This window comes from Eubalaena glacialis, chromosome 10 (genome assembly GCF_028564815.1).
Source record: "Eubalaena glacialis isolate mEubGla1 chromosome 10, mEubGla1.1.hap2.+ XY, whole genome shotgun sequence".
NCBI classification, from domain to species: Eukaryota; Metazoa; Chordata; class Mammalia; order Artiodactyla; family Balaenidae; genus Eubalaena; species Eubalaena glacialis.
In genome coordinates this window covers 97,776,302-97,798,370 of record NC_083725.1, presented here as the reverse complement: position 1 = coordinate 97,798,370, position 22,069 = coordinate 97,776,302, and the positions used below count along the sequence as shown (strand labels likewise).

At 34.9% G+C, this 22,069-nt stretch overlaps 1 protein-coding gene across 4 annotated transcripts in view; it reads right to left on the bottom strand.

Annotated features, from left to right (window-relative positions):
* Positions 1 to 564: 564 nt before the first annotated feature.
* PDHX (pyruvate dehydrogenase complex component X) overlaps positions 565 to 22,069 on the bottom strand; it is a 77,101-nt gene continuing 55,596 nt past the window's right edge. For 2 of the 4 annotated variants that reach the window (XM_061203235.1, XM_061203237.1), the window contains exons 7-11: positions 21,755 to 21,902; positions 12,016 to 12,074; positions 8,660 to 8,818; positions 6,196 to 6,260; positions 1,569 to 3,433 (exon numbers count right to left, since the gene is read on the bottom strand). In XM_061203235.1, the coding sequence (XP_061059218.1) occupies positions 3,175 to 3,433; positions 6,196 to 6,260; positions 8,660 to 8,818; positions 12,016 to 12,074; positions 21,755 to 21,902 (690 nt within the window). In that variant the 3' untranslated portion in view covers positions 1,569 to 3,174. Of the gene's footprint in view, positions 1,305 to 1,568; positions 3,434 to 6,195; positions 6,261 to 8,659; positions 8,819 to 12,015; positions 12,075 to 21,754; positions 21,903 to 22,069 lie in introns of those variants that run through there. The other 2 variants (XM_061203236.1, XM_061203238.1) reach the window with 2 other exon arrangements.

Below are 22,069 nucleotides of genomic sequence, written 5' to 3'. Positions count from 1 at the left end.
AGTTTCTCCCTTCTTTAAAGCCCCTGACCTGGTACAGAATCTAATCAATGGACACTTTCATTATAGCAAAAGCTTCCAGCTGGTTCTGCTGACGGCTGTCCTCTCTGTTTTGACCTACCTTGCATATTGTGGCCAGATTAACCTGGAAGTAATTCTGCCCTGTTACTTCCTTTTTCAAAAGTCAACAAAAGTTTCCCATTAATAACGTCACATTTAAAATAATGGTTAATTCTTACCAGCAATACGCTTGGTTCTTTCATTTCCTCACTTCACCTGAGACAAAGTCCATCATGATGCAATGAGTAATAAGGACAAATTTTCCTTGAAAACTGAGAATTGTCAGTTCTATTTTTCTCCCACACTCTAACTACAATATATTAACTCACAGCACCACCTATCTTTCAATAAAAGGTTAGGAAACTAGTTTTACTTTTAGCATAATGCCCAATATCTGGCCTGTACAATTTAGTGTGAAATTAAGTCTAAAATGCAGAAAGGAAAAAAAAAAAATCTAAAAATAGAAGTTCCATTTGACATGTATGTAAAACACTTATACCAGTATGTATCAATTTCTTAGTAACGTTTCAAACAAAGGAGTCTGGCCAGCAGTATACTGAAGATTTTAATCTGCCACAAAATAGTCAGTGAACAAACTGTGCCTGAGGATGTTAACTCGAAGTCACAATCAGGGAGAAGCAGGGCCGTTCTGACTTATAAATTCTAATATTCATTGATATTTTCATGCCCAAGTGTTAACTAGAACGTGTGTTGCCTTTTCCTTAGAAGTCTTCCCAACATTTTGGTCATTTTTGTTGTTTAAATAAGAAAAAAAAAAAAAAAGGTATAAAATTTCATTTTCATATGCTCTCAGTGTGACCCCTATCAGTACTACAAATAAGTATAAATTTATAACGTGGAAGACAGCCTGCTCATACAGCACACAGTTCATCCTCTGTTTAAGGATCCCAATCAAGACACCATACCCCTTTCTCAAATCAGTGTTATTCTCTGACCTCATGCTGCAACAAAACTATTTTTAGAAATGACGATTTTCTTACATAAACCTAAGCAGTATAGAAATATTAGAGAAAATATTTTTTGGTCAGAATGAACGGGCATTTGTACCAACAGCTGAGAAATCAAACCATGAAAAGTCAAACCATGAGAAGCAACTGATTATATGAAAAGCCTGGCTGTGATGTCCATGAAGAATTAAAATGTCTTGAATTTACAGAGCATTTCTCCTGTGCAGTCCATGTCAGCTCTGTAAGGCAGGCAGGGGCGGGTATCACCGCCCATTTCACCTACAGGGAAACAGATGCACTACAGTTTAAGCACGTCAGTCCATTGGAAAAACAGAACTCCAAGCCAAGGGTGATTTACAGCTGTCTCACGTTCTATTCCTCAGATTTAAAAATTAGAAAAAAAAAAAAAAAAAAAATTTCAGTTAAAATGGATTGAAAATAATGTAACTTATGAAAGTTATTTTGAAAACAGCATTTGGTTACAATTTTCAGTAATATGACAAAAGTTTTGAAGACTATTTTTAAAGAATAGCTTGCCAAAACTAATTGGATTAAGCATCTTCCTAGCAATTGATATACTGGGGCTCTAATTATTCTAGAAAGCTCTTTTGTTAGAGCATAAGTAGTTCATCATGTCAGAGCATACAACTTGTACCACATAGTCTTTCTTCTGGTGATTCTCATCAGCAGAGAGCAACACGACTCTGTGACTAGTTAACTAAATCACCATCCAATTCCAGTTACAATTAGCTTGTCAGTCGTAGCAGAGTTGTTAAAAGAGAGAAATAAGCTCTTCTAACCTTTACAACAATTAGTCAAATTTTCATATTATCAATGGAATAAAAAGGATAGTTCTCACCTGCTTCACAGGCCTTCTATTCTTTCTGAAGTTTTACATTTCACATCCATTTTTTCCTAATGTCATATTACAGTTGACCCTTGAACAACGAGTTTGAACTGTGCATGTCCACTTACACGTGGAGTTTTTTCAATAAATACCTAGTATAGTACTACCCGATCCCCGGTTGATTGAATCCCCAGATGCAGAACCATGGATATGAGAACCAACTGTAAACTTAAACGCAGATTTTCAACTGCTTGGGATCAGCTCCCCTCACCCTCACAAGGGTTAACTGTGATTTTAAATTCCTTCTCTCCTCCTGTAGAATCCCTTTTAAGCTATTCCAGGGAAATTACTAATATACTTCCAGGTACTAAACTTCTGTGGCATAACATTTAAAATACAATAGAAATTTTTATATTTTCTCATATTTTATTGCACAGTATAAACTTGATTAAAATGCACTGAGTAACAACATGTGTTTAAATCAACACTAACTTAAAATGTTAGGTAGGAAATAGCATAACTTACTTTAATATATTCCAACTCAGTATGAAGGGGAGCAGTTTATTTCTGAAGGTTTAGATATTTTAACTGTAGTTTATTATCAAAGCAAACAAAATATTTTGGTCTCTTTCTTCACCTTTGATTCTTTTTAATTCTTCTTCTTTAGTTCACAGTGTCATAGAAGTGTAAAATAAGACTGATAGAAACCACTCTAAAACATATGGCTTTATATACATAAAAAATTCAATAATGTTGCCACAACCCCTAATACAGAGTGATTCTTATTTACCTACTAGTATCCAGAATAAACTTCTGTACATATTAAATTGTTCAAGTATATCTAGAGCAGTGCTTATAAAAGTGACGTCCCACTGCTACATTAATGGGTTTCTCTTTGAAGACCACTTCTAATTTCAACACAATTAAGGTAGAGTTCTAAAATTTTTTGATTTTACAACTTATCATACATCCTCAAATATTCTAGAACGCTCCAATGAGCCAAACATCTAATTTAATTTACATCTAGCTGAACATCCCTTTTGTACAGCACCAGTGGTTAAATTAAAAATGCATCTGACTAACCAAATGTTCTCTTCCTTCCATTAGTTACAGTTTGTTATTTATTTATATAACACTGAACCCAAACTGAAAATGAAGACAACTCAGGTCAAACTCTTTCACCCTAAATAAACATTTCATTCACTTCACACTTAAATACCGAATTGTTTTCCCATAGTGTATGTTTCTCAGTAACAATGATACAATTAACTAAGCCAAAGACCGACTTCTCATCTTTGAGGATTAGGCAAGTCGGATAGGATTCTCCAGGTTTGCTTTAAAACTTTCCAGAAACCTGGTAGCCAGTTCATCATCTACCACTCGGCTGTCACTGGACATTGTGACCGTCATAAGCTGGTGTTGCTGCAGTTTGGCATTACCCTCTTCATCCCGAGTGAGCTTCAGCACAGGTCGGAATCTCCCAACAGCCAAAATGCAGGCCTGAGGAGGGTTGATCACTGCAGTAAATTCATCGATGCCAAACATCCCCAAGTTGGAAATACTAAGGGAAAACAAAAAGCTCTGAAGATGGCATGGCCTTAATCAACGAACCCTTTCCCTGAGTCATATATTTTTACTTTATTAAAAAACTGTGCCACAGAACCTTATTCCAAGTTACTCAAAGACCAAAGACAAAGAATACCATTTACAGCAGGATCAAAAAAACAAGTATCAACACACAAATATTGTATCTAATGTAAACATTTATTCAGCATTGAACTGGAAGTCCTAGGCAGAGGAATATGGCAAGGAAAAGAAATAGAAGGTATGAAGACTAGAAAAAAGAAATAAAACTTTATTATTCGCAGATGAACTGATTGTGTACAAAGAAAATCTAAGCCTCTATAGGTAAACTAGTAAGATTAATAAATGAATTTATTTAAGTCACTAGATAATAAGTCAATATAAAAATTTACATCTATATACAAGTTGCTTTCATTAGAAAATAATACCATTTACAATAGTATACAAAATATCTAGGACTAAATCTAATGAAACATATATAAGACCTCTAAACAAAAAATTATAAAACACAACTGAAAGAAATCAAAGAACAAGTAAACAATGGTTTATACCATGCTCATTCACTGGAAGACTCAACGCTATAAGGATGTCAATTCTCCTTAAACTTAAATTGATCAAACAATTCAATGCAATCCCAATAAAAATCCGAGCAAGATTAGTGTGTGTGTGTGTGTGTGTGTGTGTATGAAAAATGACAAGTTGATTCTAAAATTTATTTGGAAGTACAAAGCCAGGAAAGACAATCTTGATGGTGAACAAATTTGGAAGACTTTCATTGTCATATATCAAAAGTTATAGTTTGCTGGTATTAAGCAAGGGAAGGACAAACAGGTCAATTGATAAGGAGAGAATACAGAAAAGGACCAAACACACTTGGTTACCTTCTCAATGCTACAAAGAAGAAGTAATCTTTTCAATAATTGAGGCTTAGTCCATTAATTATCCACAAAGGGAAAAAAAGAGAATCGTGACCTTTACCTCCATATCAAAGACAAAATCTAATTTCAGATGAATTGCAACCTACATGTGAGAAGTTATAAAGCTTCTGAAGATAACACAGAAGAATAACTTCATGACTCTGGGATAGACAATAATTCCTAGCAGAAAACAGAGTACTAACTATAAAGAAAAATACTGATAAATAGGATTTTATTAAAATTCAGAACTTCCGTTCATTAAAAAACACCATCAAGAAAGTTTCAAAGGCAAGGTACAAAGTGGGGAAGGTATTTCAAATAATATATATCCTATAAAAGTCTGTGTATCGGGAAAAAGGAACTCCTATAAAACATTTTTAAAAACAGACACAAGACTTCAACAGGTATTTTACCCGATGAGTTACCAGATACCCAAATGGCTGACAGATAAATGAAAACGGTATTCAACATCATTAATTTGCATTTCTCTGACCACAAAGAGTACCACTACACACACCAAGATTCATTAAAATTTAAAACCTAACAATATTAAGAGCTAACAAGAATATGAAGCAATGGGAATTCTTCATACACTGTTGATGGAAGAAAAAAATGGTAGAACCATTTTGGAAAACTATCTGGCAGGATCTACTAAAGCTATAAACCCAGCAATTCTACTTTCAGGTCTATACAACAAAAATATGTACAGGGCTTCCCTGGTGGCGCAGTGGTTGAGAATCTGCCTGCCAATGCAGGGGACACGGGTTTGAGCCCTGGTCTGGGACGATCCCACATGCCGCGGAGCAACTAGGCCCGTGAGCCACAACTACTGAGCCTGCGTGTCTGAAGCCTGTGCTCTGCAACAAGAGAGGCCACGATAGTGAGAGGCCCGCGCACCACAATGAAGAGTGGCCCCCGCTTGCTGCAACTAGAGAAAGCCCTCGCACAGAAAACGAAGACCCAACATAGCCAAAAATAAATAAATAAATTAATTAATTAATTTAAAAAAATATGTACATATAGTCACCATAAGACACTAACAAAAATGTTCACGAGCACCAAACTGTAAACAACACAAATGCCCAACAGTGAAATGGACACTAGCATATTTATACAGCATACTACAGAATACTATAACGCAATAATAAATAAATGACTGCTTCACACAACAACATGCATGGTTCATCTCACAGACATTAATGTTGAGTGAAAGAAGTCAGACACTGAAAAATATGTATTTATGTAAAGATCAAAGCTGGCAAAACAAGAACTTTGGTGATAATTTTCAGAATCATGGTTACCACCCTCAAGGGGGTGAGCATTAGGAAGGGTAAAGGGAGGCTTATGGGATGCAGATAATGTTCATTATCTTGCTTTGGTTGGTTACACACCTTTCTTCACTTTATAAAACATTCCAGCTACACTCAGTGTACTGTACTGTAAGTTATACTTAAACAAAAATAGACTGGTAATAACTCAAGAGTCTATGTGTTAATATTTTACCCCAAAGGACCTTAAAATAAATCACAAGTAGAAAAAAAATAGTTGACGTTTATAAATCTATTGTATGTCAGACCCTGAATGTCATTCTATGAACATCTAAATGGGTTAACTGGCTAACCCTAATGGCTTCCTACTAGCTTTGATTCATATGAAAGACTAGTCTGAAGAACATTTTCACATATTCTCTTGTCTAAATAAAGTATGATATTTAGCTTAAATTTTTCAAGAAATGTTTCAGAAAATAAATGAAATAGGTTAACAAGGACTTCATAAGTCTTATGTCTGTTTGATGCTACAAATAATTAAGTTTAAATTTTACCTAAAAGATCCTCCTTGGTATTCTTCAGGTAACAATTTTCCATCTCTAGCTTTCTTTGATAGAGCCTGAGAAAAATACAAACAGAGCATGACAACCAACACTACATTACATGGCTGATTTTGTCACTTGAAAATATTTTTATAGGGTACACTCTCATCTTTGATATGCCTTGACTTGACTTTATAAGAGACTATATATACATACGTATGTATATATATATATTTTTAAATTATATATATATAATTTTCTCTAACACACTTAAAAAAATGAGTGAGTTAGAGCACAGATAATCCAAGAAGCTATACACATGTGAATCAGAACTCTAGAAAAATCATTTCCCTTTAAAAATTCTTCAAATATTGGAATTACCTTGTACACTATGCAGGATGTTTCCGTGTTTTTTATATATACAGTGAAATTTTCCATTTCGCCTATAAAATTTTTTCTTGTAAGACAAAGTATTAGAAGAGCCCTTCTTGTTACTCTAGTAGCTTTTAAATAAATTATTCAACAGCAACAATCTCACAACCAACACATTGATTTTCATTTCAGTGTTTGCTTCTTTTTCACCCACAACATATATATAACTTCAAACAGTTGTTAAAACAAACAGAGAATTTTATAGTTACTTTTCAATATTATATGCATCTTCTGTATTGTTAGTCTTTGCAACTGATTTTTAAATGTCTGTTTAACATTCTAAATACTGCATCTGCCACAATTTAGTCACTTTCCTAGTGTTGTAATTTGGTTCGTTTCTTTTGAATTCCTTCATATAAATTCTCAGAAATGGAATTACAAAGTCCTAGAAAATGAACTTTTTTTTTTGGTTCTTGATCCTATAGCTAAAACATTTCCTGTGAGCTAGTCTACCCTGCTACAAGGAACGTAAAAATGTAGTAATTTCATATCACCCTTGACAAAACTGATGTCTAAAAACTTACAGAGGGAAAGACAGATAACACTCTGAGAGCTACATGAGGAAAAGTAGTTGAATTTCCCTCTACTTGCAATTAACCACACATCTTAATTTTTATTTTTCAATGCTTCAAAAGCAAGGGGACAGAGACTGAGTCATTACATACGAAAAATTAATGAAGAATTACTTTATGAGGGGGAGAGTAGGGATAAGCTACTGTCATTGGGTAGATGATATAAATCTGGGGTTTACTTAATATTCTGTATTGTATAGCTAACAAAGGTACAATTACAATCCCCACTGAAAACTACTTAATTTTGAACCATAGATGATTTAATTTTTGAAAAATAAAACATTCTTTAAAAATCAAAAAACGATCTCAACATATCACTGTCACTTACTGCCAAATGAATCAATTACAGATTTATATTATTTGGATATAGTTACTTATAAAACTATTTAGATCCAGAATGAAAAAAATAAAAGATGAATTTAGACTTGTATAGTCCTTGGAATATTAGAAGTAGAGAGGACAATCTACAAATGCATTTCTCCTGCCTTAAGCAATATAATAACTTCACATGATCTGAACAAGCACATATCACATGAACTTTAAAAGGCATTCCTCTAAAGGCATCTGCCTTTCGTAACACATCCTGATGAGTTACCAGGCTACAACAAATAAGAAACATATTCATTAAAAAAAAAAACAACAACAGATGACAAAGCACACGTAATACACTTTAAGAAAATCTCTACAGACCCAAAACATCAGCAGGATATTCCTGTCAACGAACTCCTAAGAGCGTGGAATAAGAATAGATTCTGATGAGGATCACTGGTTTTGAAAGTAACTAATTCTCACTGGTATTTCCTGGGAATGTGAACTTAAAAATCAAAGCTCGTGTTTCCTGAACCATCCAGTTGACAAGACATAATACAAGCTGACTAGCAAATATTTCTAAAATATATCACATGCCTTACTAATTCATTCAAAAAATTTACTGGGAACTAATGAGCTAAACTTTGCCTCTGCCTCTTAAAACTGTTGAAGCTGGCCTACTGCCTGCGTTCCGCCTATTCAATGTGATGTTTTGGTGAGAGCTGACTCTTCCATATTGGACCCCAGGAAAAAGAAAGCGTTTTTGCTTCTGGAATACCAAGTACTTCTAGCGGTCTCGATTGTAGAGAGGAAATGAATAAACTTTTAAGAATAAAACGCTGTGAAAAGTGAGGTCTGTCCATTACCACTTTGATAGAGATATAGTTTCAGCTTTAACTTTAAAATTTATCTAAAATACCATCTCTAGAGTTGCATTATAGACTTTGGGAAACAAAGCAGCCAACTTGAAGACAGCTGGCCCTAACTTGTATGCATGTTATTTCTGAATTTTTAAATGTTAAATGTTCTTAAAATGGGTTGTACCTGGATAAAAACTTAAAAGTCTATATAAGTAATTGATAAGCACTTGGAAATACCAAAAATATATATTATGCGCGCACACACACACTTATCTCACAGTGTGGCAGAGTATGCTAACCTACCTTCACAGAGTCAGCAATCTCCGGCAGACCCTTAGCAGCAGCATCTTTGATGACTGGTGTAATTAACCCTTTATCTGTTGCCACAGCCACTGAAATGTCAATAAAGGGCAGTTGCTTTGGGCTCTCTCCATCCCAGCTTACATTAACACTCGGCATTTGCTAGAAAGCAGAAGTAGAGAAAAATGTTGCTAAAGAAGTAGCTTTAGACCAAGGTTGTTACGGAAAAATAACTAACATTATTATGTAGTTTTGAAAGTGAATATAGCTAGACTGAAGGAAATAAATAAAACTTCGATTTGACAAAAGGGGTTTGGACCTCTATATTAAATATCTTTTATGTTTGGGAAGAATAATTAAACATACCATCTTTTTTGAAGCAAGCTTGAGGAAATTCTGATGACGTACACATGTTTTGATCTCTTTATATCATGGTTAAGAAAAGGGCTTCCTTTGTTAAACCTCATTGCTAGAAAGTATTTAACGTTTGTTAACCTTCCTGTCTCATATGATGACCGACATGACCTTGAGGAGAAGAGGGGAGGGCAGAGGGGTAGTGACATCCAACCACATTACTTCTATGGCATGAGGAAGCCTGACTTTCTAGTACAGCCCTGGGAAATATTAGCAGGCCCTTAATAAATGACTTCCCTATTTAAGAGAGATTTCCTAGGCTTCATAAACATATGCTATATACTATATATGAGCACATATATATTTAATATACATACAACTACACTGAGGATGAAAAAAACCAGAGGAGATGACTAAATGCCTGGAAACAGTGTGTATTGATAATGTTGCCAGACATCACAGGAGAAAATGATGCTGAAAAACAGAAATCAAAAACTAATTTCTCTTCTCAAAAATTCACTGCTTTCTGCAGAGTAAGATCCAAGCCTCCCAGCATGTCATTTAAGCATGGCAATCCACAATTTGATTCCATCCAATCTAATTTTACTCCTGACCACTCCCCTAAGATGAATTTCCACTTTACTCAGGCTTCTCACTCTTATGCTACACTCATTTCCATTTCACCACTGTTCAATTGCAATTTTCACTTCTTCTTCCGAGGCTCAACTCTTTCATTCAACAATGCCACTCTGTCAAAATAATAAAGTCCCAATCTCCCAGAAGATTTTAAATTCTTCATGGACAGTGAAGTAAAAGAAGAAAACAAAACAAAACAAACAAACCCTCACAAATGAAGAATGTCTGGCAAATAAATTTAATTAGAAAGTTATGTAACAAAAACCTCTAGGATAAAGCCTAAGTTGTATTCAAAGGAAAATTCATCTTAAACTTTCTTATTAATAAAAAATAATTATAATGAATTACACATTCAAGTTTTCTAACAAGATATTTCTAACCAAAATAAACCTAGGGAAATGAAGGAGGGAACATGTAATGAAACAATGTAAAAGGAGTGATAAAGCAAATATGCAATAATAAAACTGAGACAGAGTTCAGAATAAACTCAGGCATTGAGGACATTAAAATAATTATAAGAAACAAATTCAAATAACTAGGCTAATAAGTTTGGAAATCCAGGTGAGATGAATGATTTCCTGGGAATATGTAAATTTCTAAAATGATTCAAGAAAAAGCTGAAAACCAAACAGCTTGATAATTATAGGGGAAAAAAATGGGAAAGCTGCCAAGGCCCCTTCCTCAAAATAGAACTAGGCTCAGATATTTTTACTGGTGAATTCTATAAAACTTCAAGAAATACAAATCTTTGTAATACTGAAACAAGCACAGAGAAAGGAAAGGGAAAAATACAGCCAAATTCATTTTATGAAGCAAATGATTTAGAAAAAAGAAAAACCTGAAAAAGCTAGCACACAATTTAAATTACAATTACTTACGGTTTCTGATAACAAAATTATAAAATGAAATCTTAACAAATAGCTAATGGACCACTAGAGACTCACTTGAAGAAGGCAAGAATGATTCATAATTAGAAGATCGTTAATATAAATCAAAATATTATTTGGTCAAAAGAGAAAAATCATATGAACACTGAGATACCAAACGACCGAAACGGCATGCCTTTAAAATTTTCTATAGTTGTACTCTCCAAGAACTAAAAATAAATTCCTTATAAAAATACTTTAAATACAGCACTTAGTAAGCAGTGATGCAGAAAATAGCGCAGTTATAGAAAGAAGGCATGACAGCAAATGGTGCTGAGCAGGGATTCAGGAAGCCTGGGCTTTGGATTTACATCTCTAGTCGGACACCTCGCTGAACTGCAGGCTCTGACGTTCACCTGCCTTCCTGCCACCCCGCTGGGACACTATGAGGCTTCCTGAACTTAATTTGTCCAAAACTGAAGTCTAGATTCCCTGCCTCAAACTTGCTCCTCTCCCAGTCTTAGTACGTGGGAAATTCCCTTCCTCCCACTGCTTGGACCAAAACCCTTGTCCTTCTTTCCCTCACATTCCACATCCAATCCACCAGCAAACCCTGGTGGTTCTGCCTTTGAAATGTAACCACTTCCACCCTTGCCTCTCCTCAAGCTGTGTGCCACACAACCGCCGCAGCAGGCTCTCCTTTTTCTTTTTAAAGTTTTAAGTCAGATCATGTTAATCCTTCACTCAAAACCCTCCAAAGACTTCCTTCTCATTCGTAATAAAATTCCTCCTCCTTCTCATGGTCACCAAGGCCTCGTGTACTTCGGGACCCCCTTAGCCCCTCTCCCTCTTCTTTTATGTTTAATCTCATCTCTTACCCTCCTAATCTCACTAACTCCACTCCAGGCACACTTGATCCCCAGCACCGTGTCTCTGGGTGACACGATCCACTCCTCACAGCCTCTGTGTTTGCTGTTCCCTCTGCCTGAAGCATCTTCTACCACACCTCTACGTGGTTTTCTCCCTCTCTGTCCACAGGCCTTGTCGCAATTATCATCCTGCCAGAGAAGCCTTCCTCGGCTAACTTTTGAAAATAACACCTCTAGTTCTTCTGTTCCCTTAACCTGCTTTCTTTTTCTCCTCAGCACTTTCGCTATCTGACATATGTATTTGTTTGCCTCTCCCAACTAGAATATAAGCCCCATGAGAGCAGAAAATGTGTAGGTTTTTGCTCACTACTATATCTCTAGTATTTAGCACATGCTAGGGGATCAATTAGTATTTGTGGAATAAATGGTCTTTATTCTGCTGTAATTAGTTGTAAGCCTTTGTGATTCTCAGTTTCTCCACCTGCAAAACTGAGTGAGATTAAATAACAGAATATTTTTAGCATTAAAGTTATAAAATTTTTGTGACTTAAAAATAAGAGTTCTATTTATTATATAAAATGCCAAGATGTGAGACTACTTTGGAAGCCAGAATTATTTGGGGTTTGCTACTTACTTTAAGGGTAACAGCTGCTGCCTTGATGATAAAATCGTTGACTGATACTTTGATGTCATCTGAAAGAAAAACAAGTGTATTAAAATTAGTGTTCATAATAAAACTTTTAAGTTAACCATTATGATTTCAAACTTTTAAATTATGGACTGCACTGACAAACAATGATAAAAAATGTTACAGGTTTTGTTCGCTTAGTCATGGTTCCTCTGAGTAGAGAAACTTGCATTATATGAGGTCCTGTATAAATAATATTAACCACGAATATAAAAGTTTTCTCCTGATCCTGATTACAGTTCTTTTAAACTGCTCAGATATCATACACAAGAACCGGAAAGATACATGACAACCATAATCAGAAAGAAAAGATCCAAGTCCCATGTCTTGAAAAAGACAAATGGTCTGTCCATGGCATATATAGTCAGGAAGTTTACAAGATGATTCATTTTTTTCTGCATCCTTTTCAAACGTCCGTATTCTGTGTATTCTTTATAATACATGGATTATATCAGAACAGTGGTAGCTGTAGTCACTTTAAAGAAACAAACATAGATATATATAGAGAGAGGGTATGTTCAGAAATTTTTTACTAACAAAGTGTACAATGAAAAAATTTAAGATCACTGCATTAAATAAGAGCTGCTTTTTACCTTAACAAAACAGGATACAGCAAATGCCAAAGATGAAGCAATGTTGGCGTGGGTCTTAATGCAATGAATAAAATGAGGTTCTCTGTCTAGTTTTATGGTGAATCCATTTAAATCAATTTCCTTCCAGTATAATGTTTTAAGATAAAGCTGGGGTCCCCTCCCTTCCCAAAGAGCTGATCTTAATGAAAGCATTTGGTTTATACCTCTGCTTTTCCCAGTGCGTATGAAAGTGTTGTAAACTACATTTGATTCTTTATTGCAAGGGCTTCTATAAAAAGACTTTAAGATCGGTATCTAGTCAGTTGACGGTATGTGGCAGGATACACAAATCCTGTTACTCTACTATCATGGAATTTTACATGAATGATATCTCATTCCAAAGGCATGCTAAGATTTCAGAAAGGGATTAGATGCATTACCATAAACCTAAATACTGTCAAACTGTCATGGTAACTGTCAGCTGCTCTTCTAATACACAGCTCTTATCATTCAGATTTCCAGAAACACAAACATTTTTGTTTGTTTAAAACTCCTTTGGGAGCAGAAAAACAAACGGATTTCCAGTGCTTAGAGACTTAATGATACCCACATACAGAAAATTTGGTCTGCATAAGTTCAAATATGTAGACAGAATATTTTATGAACACACTGTGCTTACTTCTCATGCCTCTCTCAGCCTCCTTCTCACTTTACCTACTATCCATAGGTGTCCACAGTGAAGACTTCCCAAACCATTTACCAGCTGATGATTTCCAGATCTACTGCCCAAGTCCATAGTCCTCACTTAAAATTCCCTGCCCTCATCATACTCCTACATTTGACCACTTTCTTCGTCTTGAAACACGTTCTCTTTCTGACTTCTGTGTCACAGACTCTCCTGGTTTTATTCCATTCTCTGCTCACTTACTTTCAGTCCCTTCCTCTCAATGTTGACATCTCCCCACGTGAGAACTTTCAGTTTGATACCATTTATATGATAATGATTCCTCCAAATTCTATCTTGAATCCTGGTGTATCTGGAGCTTCAGACTCATACACCCTCTTTCTCACATGACATTTTCTACTTACGTGTCTGATAGGCATCCCAAATCTAATATGTGCAAAGGAGATTTTTTTCAAGTTCCTTTATTTGTAAATAAAATTTAAAACATACAGAAAAGTTTTTTTGCTTTTTTTTTATATTGCGGACATTTTCAAACATACAGAAAGACCATTGGTAACATTTATTAAGAAGATAGTAGGAAATACATTGTGAGGGAATATCAAATATTCTCCTTTGCATATTGTTACAAAACAAAGTGTGGAACATACTTACGGAATGTTATATACTATAACCTTTAATGTGGGCCCTTTGAAGACTCATCAAAAAATCCCTAATTGAAAGGACATACCAAACCTGGTCCATGCAAAGATACTACACTAATCCATACCTCCAATGAAATAGTACTGTTTCCTGCCTCATGAGAGGAAGGAACCAGGAAAATTATTATCACAATAACCTCTATATCATAACTAGCAAGTATGATTTGAAACCTGTAAGGGGAGCTTCCAGGGTTAACTTTTTGAACACTGATCACTGTCTAAAATAGCTTTCCATTTGGTTCCTTGGACTATTAAAATCTGTCAGGTTTGAAAGCCTGTACCTATACTGATTTATCAGTTCTGATTTCACTTAGGATGTAGAAAGCCACAAGAGAAAGTTGTGCCCATCCAAATAGGGTGGGAGGAAAAGCAACATAAACTACAAAATCATTCTTGAGCCTATTAGGGAGCTGAGGTTACATCTAAGCTTTACAATTATGTCTAACATTTATAATTAGAGTTCCAAGGAGAAAACACATGAAGCAGAAGATATAGTTAAAAATAACTGTATCTGGGAGTTTTCCAAAATTAATGAAGGACAACAAACCACAAATCCAAGAAGCTGAGAGAAACCCAGACAGGATAAATGCAATAGGGAAAAAACAAAAAACAAAAAATGTTAGGCATATAATAGTCAAGCTGCTATTGGAGAAAATCTTGAAGGCAACCAGAGAGAAAGAAAACATCATACAGGGCAACACAGATTAAGAATGGCAGCAAATATTCTGCAAGTCAGAAGATAATGGAATGGTATCTTTAAGTAAAAATACTGGGGGAAAAAACCTGTTTACTCAAAATTCTATACCCAGCAAAAATATCTTTCAAAAATGAAGGAGACACACCCATTAGAATGACTACTATCAAAATCACAGAAATAACAAGTGTTAGTGAGGATACAGAGCAACTGGGACCCTTGTGCACTGATGATAAGAATGTAAAATGATGCAGCCACAACAGAAAACAGTATGTTAGTTCCTCAAAAAGTTAGAGTTAGAATTACCATATGATTCAGCAGTAACACTTCTGGGGATATAACCAAAAGATCTGAAAGTAGAGATGCAAAGAGATATTTGTATATCCATGTTCATAGCAGCATATTCATAAAAATCAAAAGGTGGAAGCAACCAAGTGTCCACTGACAGATAAATGAATACACAGAATGTGGTATATACATAAAATGGAGTATCATTCAGTCTTAAAATGGAAGAAAATTCTAACATATGCTCATTGTGAATGAACCTTGAGAACAATATGCTAAGTGAAATAAGCCTGTCACAAAAGGACAAGTACTGTATGATTCCACTCAAATGAGATACAGAGTGGTGAAATTCATACAGACAGAGAGTAAAACAGTGGTTGCTAGAGGCTGAGGGGAAAGGGGAACAGGGAGTTACTGTTTAACAGGTACAGTGCTTCAGTTTTACACAATGAAGAGTTTTGTGAATATACATGGTGGCAATGGCTGCACAACAATATGAATGTACTTAATACCACAGAACTGTATATTTAAAAATGGTTAAGATGGTAAATTTTATGTTATGTATATTTTACCAGAATTTATAATTCAAGGGACAGAAAAAAATGAAGGAGAAATAGACTTTTCCAGACAAAAACTGAAAGCATTTTTTGCCAGCCAACCTGTACCACAAGAAACATTAAGAAAGTTCTTCAGGCAGAAGTATGATAGCAGATAGCTAGCACTCTGGTTCTGTACAAAGAAATGAAGAATGACAAAACTGGTAAAAATACAGACAAGTATAAAAAGACATTTTTTTCCCCTCATTTTTAAAACTTTAAAATATAGTTGATTTGCTAAAGTAAAAAAAAAACTATACATATATTCTGCTGACATCATATGTAGAAGTAAAGCATAAGAATAACAGTATAAAGGATGAGGGAGGGAATACAGGCATACTGTAAGGTGCTTACATTATACATGAGGTGGTGCAATAAAAATATGAAGGTAGATGTGATAAAGAATTATACTGTAAACCCTAAAGGAACCACAAAAATAAATAAACATGAATAAATAAATAAATAATGAGAGAGAGGAGAGAGAGTAAAAAGAGAGAAATAAAATGGAATCATAAATAAAAAAGTAATCCAAAATGAGATAAGAAACAGGAAAAACAGGAAGAATGATGGGACAAAAACAAAGGACAATAAATGGTACAAAAGAAAATTTTACAAAGGAAAAACAAAGAACAAATCATTAAATGTGAATAGTTTAAATCTTAATAAAAAGACAGAAACCACAGGATTGGATTAAAAAAGTGAGAACCAATTACATGCTGTCTGCAAGGAACCATCTAAATACAGGTATACCTCATTTTATTGTGCTTTGCTTTACTGCCCTTTGCAGATATTGTGGGTTTTTTTTTTTTTTTTTTAACAAATTGAAGGTTTGTGGCAACCCTGCTTCAAGGAAGTCTACTGGTGCCATTTTCCCAACAGCATTTGCTCACTTCATGTCTCTGTGCCACATTTTGGTGATTCTCTCAATATTTCAAACTTTTTCATTATTACTATATTTGTTATGGTGATCTGAGATCAGTGATCTTTGATGTTACTATTGTAATTGTTTTGGGGTGCCACGAACCACACACACAGAAAAAGGTGAACTTAAGTGATAAATATTTGCGTGTGTTCTGACTGCTCCACTCACTGGCTGTTCCCGTCTCTCTCCCTCTCCTCAGGTCTCTTTATTCCCTGAGATTCAACAATGTTGAAATTAGGCCAATTAATAACCATCCAATGGCCTCTAAGTGTTCAAGTGAAAGGAAGAGTCACACATCTCACACTTTAAATCAAGAGCAAAAAGTGATCAAGCTTCGTGAGGAAGGCATGTTGAAAGACAAGGTAGGCCGAAAGCTAGGCCTCTAGTGCTGAACAATTAGCCAAGTTGCAAATGAATGCAAAGGAGAAGTTCTTGAAGGAAATTAAAAGTGCCGCTCCAGAGAACACATGAATGATAACAAAGCAAAACAGCCTTATTGCTGATAGGAAGAAAGTTTGAGTAGTCTGGATAGAAGATCAAACCAGCCACAACATTCCCTTAAGCAAAGCCCGATCCAGAGCGTGGCCCTAACTCTTCAATTCTGTAAAGGCTGAGAGAGGTGAGGAAGCTGCAGAGGAAAGTTTGAAGCTAGCAGAGGTTGGTTCATGAGGTTTATGGAAACAGCCATCTCTATAACATAAAAGTGCAAGGTGAAGCAGTAAGTGCTGATAAAGAAGCTGTAGCAAGTTATCCAGAGGATCTAGCTAAGAACATTAAAGAAGATGGCTACATTAAAACACAGATTTTCAATGTAGATGAAACAGCCTTCTATTGAAAGATGCCATCTAGGACTTCATAGCTAGAGAAAACTCAATGCTGGCCTCAAAACTTCAAAGGATAGGCTGACTCTCCGGTTAGGCAGCTGGTGACTTTGAGCTGAAGCCAGGGCTCATTTACCATTCCGAAAATCCTAGGGACCTTAAGAATTATGCTAAATCTACTCTGCCTGTGCTCTATAAATAGAACAAAAAAGCCTGTATGACAGCATACAGTTTACATACTGTTTACAAAACAGTTTACTGAATTTTTTAAGCTCCCTGTGGAGACCTACTGCTCAGAAAAAAAGATTTTAAAATATGATTGCTCACTGACAATGCACCGCGTCACCCAAGAGCTCTGACGGAGATGTACAACAAGATTAATGTTGTTTTCATGCCTGCTAACAATCCATTATGCAGCCCGTGGATCAAACATAATTTTGACTTTCAAGTCCTTGTAAGAAATACATTTCATAAGGCTATAGCTGCCATATACAGTGATTCCTCTGATGGACTTGGGCAAAGTAGGTTGAAAAACTTTGGAAAGGATTCACTATTCTAGCTGCCATTAAGAACATTTGTAATTCATGAAAAGAGGTCAAAATATCAACATTAGCAGGAGTTTGGAAGTTGATTCCAATCCTCATGAATGACTTTGAGGGGTTCAAGACTTCAGTGGAGGAAGTAACTGCAGATGTGGCAGAAACAGCAAGAAAACTAGAATTAGAAGTAGAACCTGAAGATATGACTGAATTGCTGTAATCTCATGATAAAACTTGAACAGATGAGGAGTTGCTTCTTACGGATGAGGAAGGAAAGTGGTTTCTTGAGATGGAATCTACTGGTGAAGATGCTGTGAAGACTGTAGAAATGACAACAAAGGATTCAGAATATTACATAAACTTAGTTGATAAGCAGCAGCAGGGTTTGAGAAGATTGACTCCGCTTTTGAAAGAAGATCCACTGTGGACAAAATGCTATCAAACAGCATCGCTGCTACATAGAGTCGTTTGTGAGAGCAGAGTCAGTCAATCAATGTAGCAAACTTCACTGCTGTCTTATTCTTTTAAAAATGCCCACAGCCACCCCACCCTTCAGCAACTCCCACCCTGATCAATCCACAGCATTCAACATCAAGGCAAGACCCTCCAGCAGCTGAAGGCTCAGATGGTGGTTAGCATTTTTAGCAATAAAGTATTGTTAGACATAATGCTACTGCACACTTAACAGACTATAGTATAGTGTAACATTACTTTTATATGCATGGGAAAACCAGAAAAAAAAAAAAAGTGTGACTTGCTTTATTGAAATATTTGCTTTATTGTGGTGGTCTGGAACTGAACTCATGATATTTGTGAGGTATAAAGATACAGATACATTCAGAGTAAAAAGATGTAAAAAGACATAATATAAAAACACTAATCAGAGAAATCTGGAATGCCTATATAAATCTCAGGCAAAGGAGGTTTGAGGATAAGGAATATTATACCAGGAACAGACAGGACATTACATGATGGGTCTATTCACCAAGAAAACATAAAAATCCTAAATGTGTATATGCCTAATAACAGACCTTCAAAATACATGAAGCAAAAACTGATAAAAACTAAGAGAGGAAACAGACAAATCTACAATTATAACTAAGGATTTTAACGCTCCTCTTTCAAGAATTAATAAAACAAAGAGACAGGAAATCAGTAAGTTTACAGAAGGTAAGAACAATAGTATCAACCAACTTCACTGAACCAACATTCATAAAACACTCCTCAAAAGTAGAACACACATTCTTTTCAAGGACACTAACCTTTGTGCTCCATTGCCTGTGCTTAGTCAAGCTGGCTCTGCACCTTTGTAAAAGAATATTGCCTATAGCCTGAAATATACATAATAGCCCTTTCTCAATGCCCTGCCGCAGAGGCTTGAACTTTAAAGGTGTTAACACTTTTCCATTCACATAGAGATAAAAAGCTGCAGAGTGGAAAGCAATTGCCTTGTTGGAGGTTTACAGGCACATTGTGACCAGACCACCCTGGCACTGTAAGAACAAAGGGTTCCGGCACCAAAAAGACTGCAACAACCAGTCACACCCCCTACCCTTTCAGTATAAAATAAGCCTGAATTCTAACCCGGGGAAGATGGTTCTTTGGGACACAGTCTGCCATCTTCTTGGTCTGCTGGCTTTCTGAATAAAGTTGCTATTACTTGCCCTAACATCTCGTCTCTCAATTTATTGGCCTGTTGTGCAAAGAGCAGTATGAGCTTGGACCAGGTAACATTATGACTATAAAATAAACCTCAACAAACTTAAAAAGATTTAAATCATACAAAGTGTGTTCTATAAACACAGTGAAGTTAAACTAGAAATCATAAAAGAAAGAAAACTGAAAAGTCCCTAAATATTTGGAAATTAAACTTATACTTCTAAATAACTGATTAATCAAAAAAGAAATCACAAGGGAAATTAGAAAACATCTTGAATTGAGTAGGAAGGAAAATAAAACATGCCAAAATTTATGGGCTACAGCTAAAGCACTGCTTAAAGGGAACTTAAAAGTATCATATGCTTATGTTAGAAATAAAGTTTATTATATTATATTGACATCGATTTTCACCTTAAGAAACTAGGGATAAAAAGGGCAAATTAAACCCAAAGCAAATAGAAAAAATGAAATAATAAAGATGAGAGTAAAAATCAATAAAAACAAAATTATAGAAATAGAAAAAGTTAGCAAAATCAAATAACTAGTTCTTTGAAGAGATTGATAAAATTGATAAACCTCTAGCCAGACTGACCAAGAAAGTTAGAAGACAAATTACTAATATAAAAAATGGTAATCTCACTTCATTTACAGTCATCCCTCCGTATCCAAGGGGAACTGGTTTCAGGACACCCCTTGGATACCAAAATCCGAGAATGTTCAAGTCCCTTGCATGAAATGGTGTAGTATTTGCATATAACCTACACACATCCTCCCGTACACTTTAAATCTCTAGAATACTTGTAACACTTAATATGATGTAAATGCTATGTAAATAGTTACCAGTGCATGGCAAATTCAAGTTCTGCTTTTTGGAATTTTCAGGAATTTAAAAAAAATATGGTTGGTTTAATTCACAGACGCAGAAGCTGTGAATATGAACGGCCAACTGTATACATAGACGTTAAAAGTATAATAAGGTAATATGATCAACTTAATGCCAATAAATTTGATAACTTAGAAGACATAAACAAATTCCTTGAAAAACGCAAACTACCAAAGGTCATTCAGGAAAAAATAATAACTCTTAATCTATTTTAAAAGTTGAACTTGTAGTTAAAAATCCCCATAAAGAAAATGGCAGCCCTAAAAAGCTTCATTGGTAAATTCTACCGAACAATTAGAAAACAAGTAAAACCAATTCTACTCAAACTCTTCCAGAAAATAAAGGAGTAAGAAACATTTCCCAACTTATTCTGTGATAAAAAACCCAGTAAAAAAAACTCAATAAAAGAAAAACGACAGACCAGTATTTCTCATGTGCACAGGTGTAAAGATTCTTAGCTAAATTTTAGAAAATGGGATCAAGCAATATATGAGAAAATTTTTAATGATTAAATGAATTTTAATCACTCACTAATGAGGAATCACTCATGTAAACAAAGGTGATTCAACATTTGAAATCAACCAATGTAATTCATCATATTAACAAGGAAAGAAAAGATTATTTCAAAAGATACACAAAAAGTATTTGAAAAAACTTAACATCCATTCATGCTTAAAATTCTTGGCAAATTAGGAATACAAATTTCTTCAACATGAAGAAGGGAATCTTCCAAAAAACCAACAGCTAACGTTAAAGACTGAATGCTTTCCCCCAAGATCAAGAACAAGGGAAGAATGTTTGCTTTTATCACATACTGATCACTGTAACAGAGGTCCTAGACAGTGCAATAAGGCAAGAAAATGAAATAAAGCCATACAGATTGGAAAGAAAAAAATAAAACATCAGATCATTCTAAAAATTTATATGTCTCTCAGCAACCTTAGTTTTAATAGATTTGGAGAAGGAACATTACAAATTTAATAACATGAAAGTACATTTTGAAGAGGAACTAAAAATTAAAATGTATAAAGAGTGATATCTAAGATATATTTACAATCTAAAACATTCTTAAATCAGTTTTGGATTTTATACTTTCCAAAATGTTAAGAACTGCTTCTTCAGATATCATACCAAAAAGTATGATGTATTCAATACTATGGAACCAGTTTATTTCTTATAGGAAAAGAGAACCAATTCTCTTCTAGTACTAAAATATGCCCAGATGATGAAACTGATGGAAAAAGCTACATAATGTGCATTTCATAAATAAAGGATCTCATAATAGTTAGTTTAGCATGTGTATTACATTAAATAAACTCAACTTTACTAACCTCTGACCAGATTTTGCCTAACTTTTAAAACAGCTCCAAGGTCACAGTCAGTAGTAGCATATGCATGAGGTACAGTACATTTAGATTCAGTTAACCTCTTGGCAATAACTCTTCTAATATTGCTAGTAGGGATTTCAGTGAACGTGCCCTGCAAAGAATAACATGTCCATTAAACCATAAATAGAATTGGAAAAAACAAGCAAACAAACTGTAACTGAAATCCAGTCTCAATGACCTAACTTATGAAAATAAAGATTAATACAGTAAAACTGTTATGAAAAATTCTTAGTATGAGAAGAAATATAAGAAATCTGA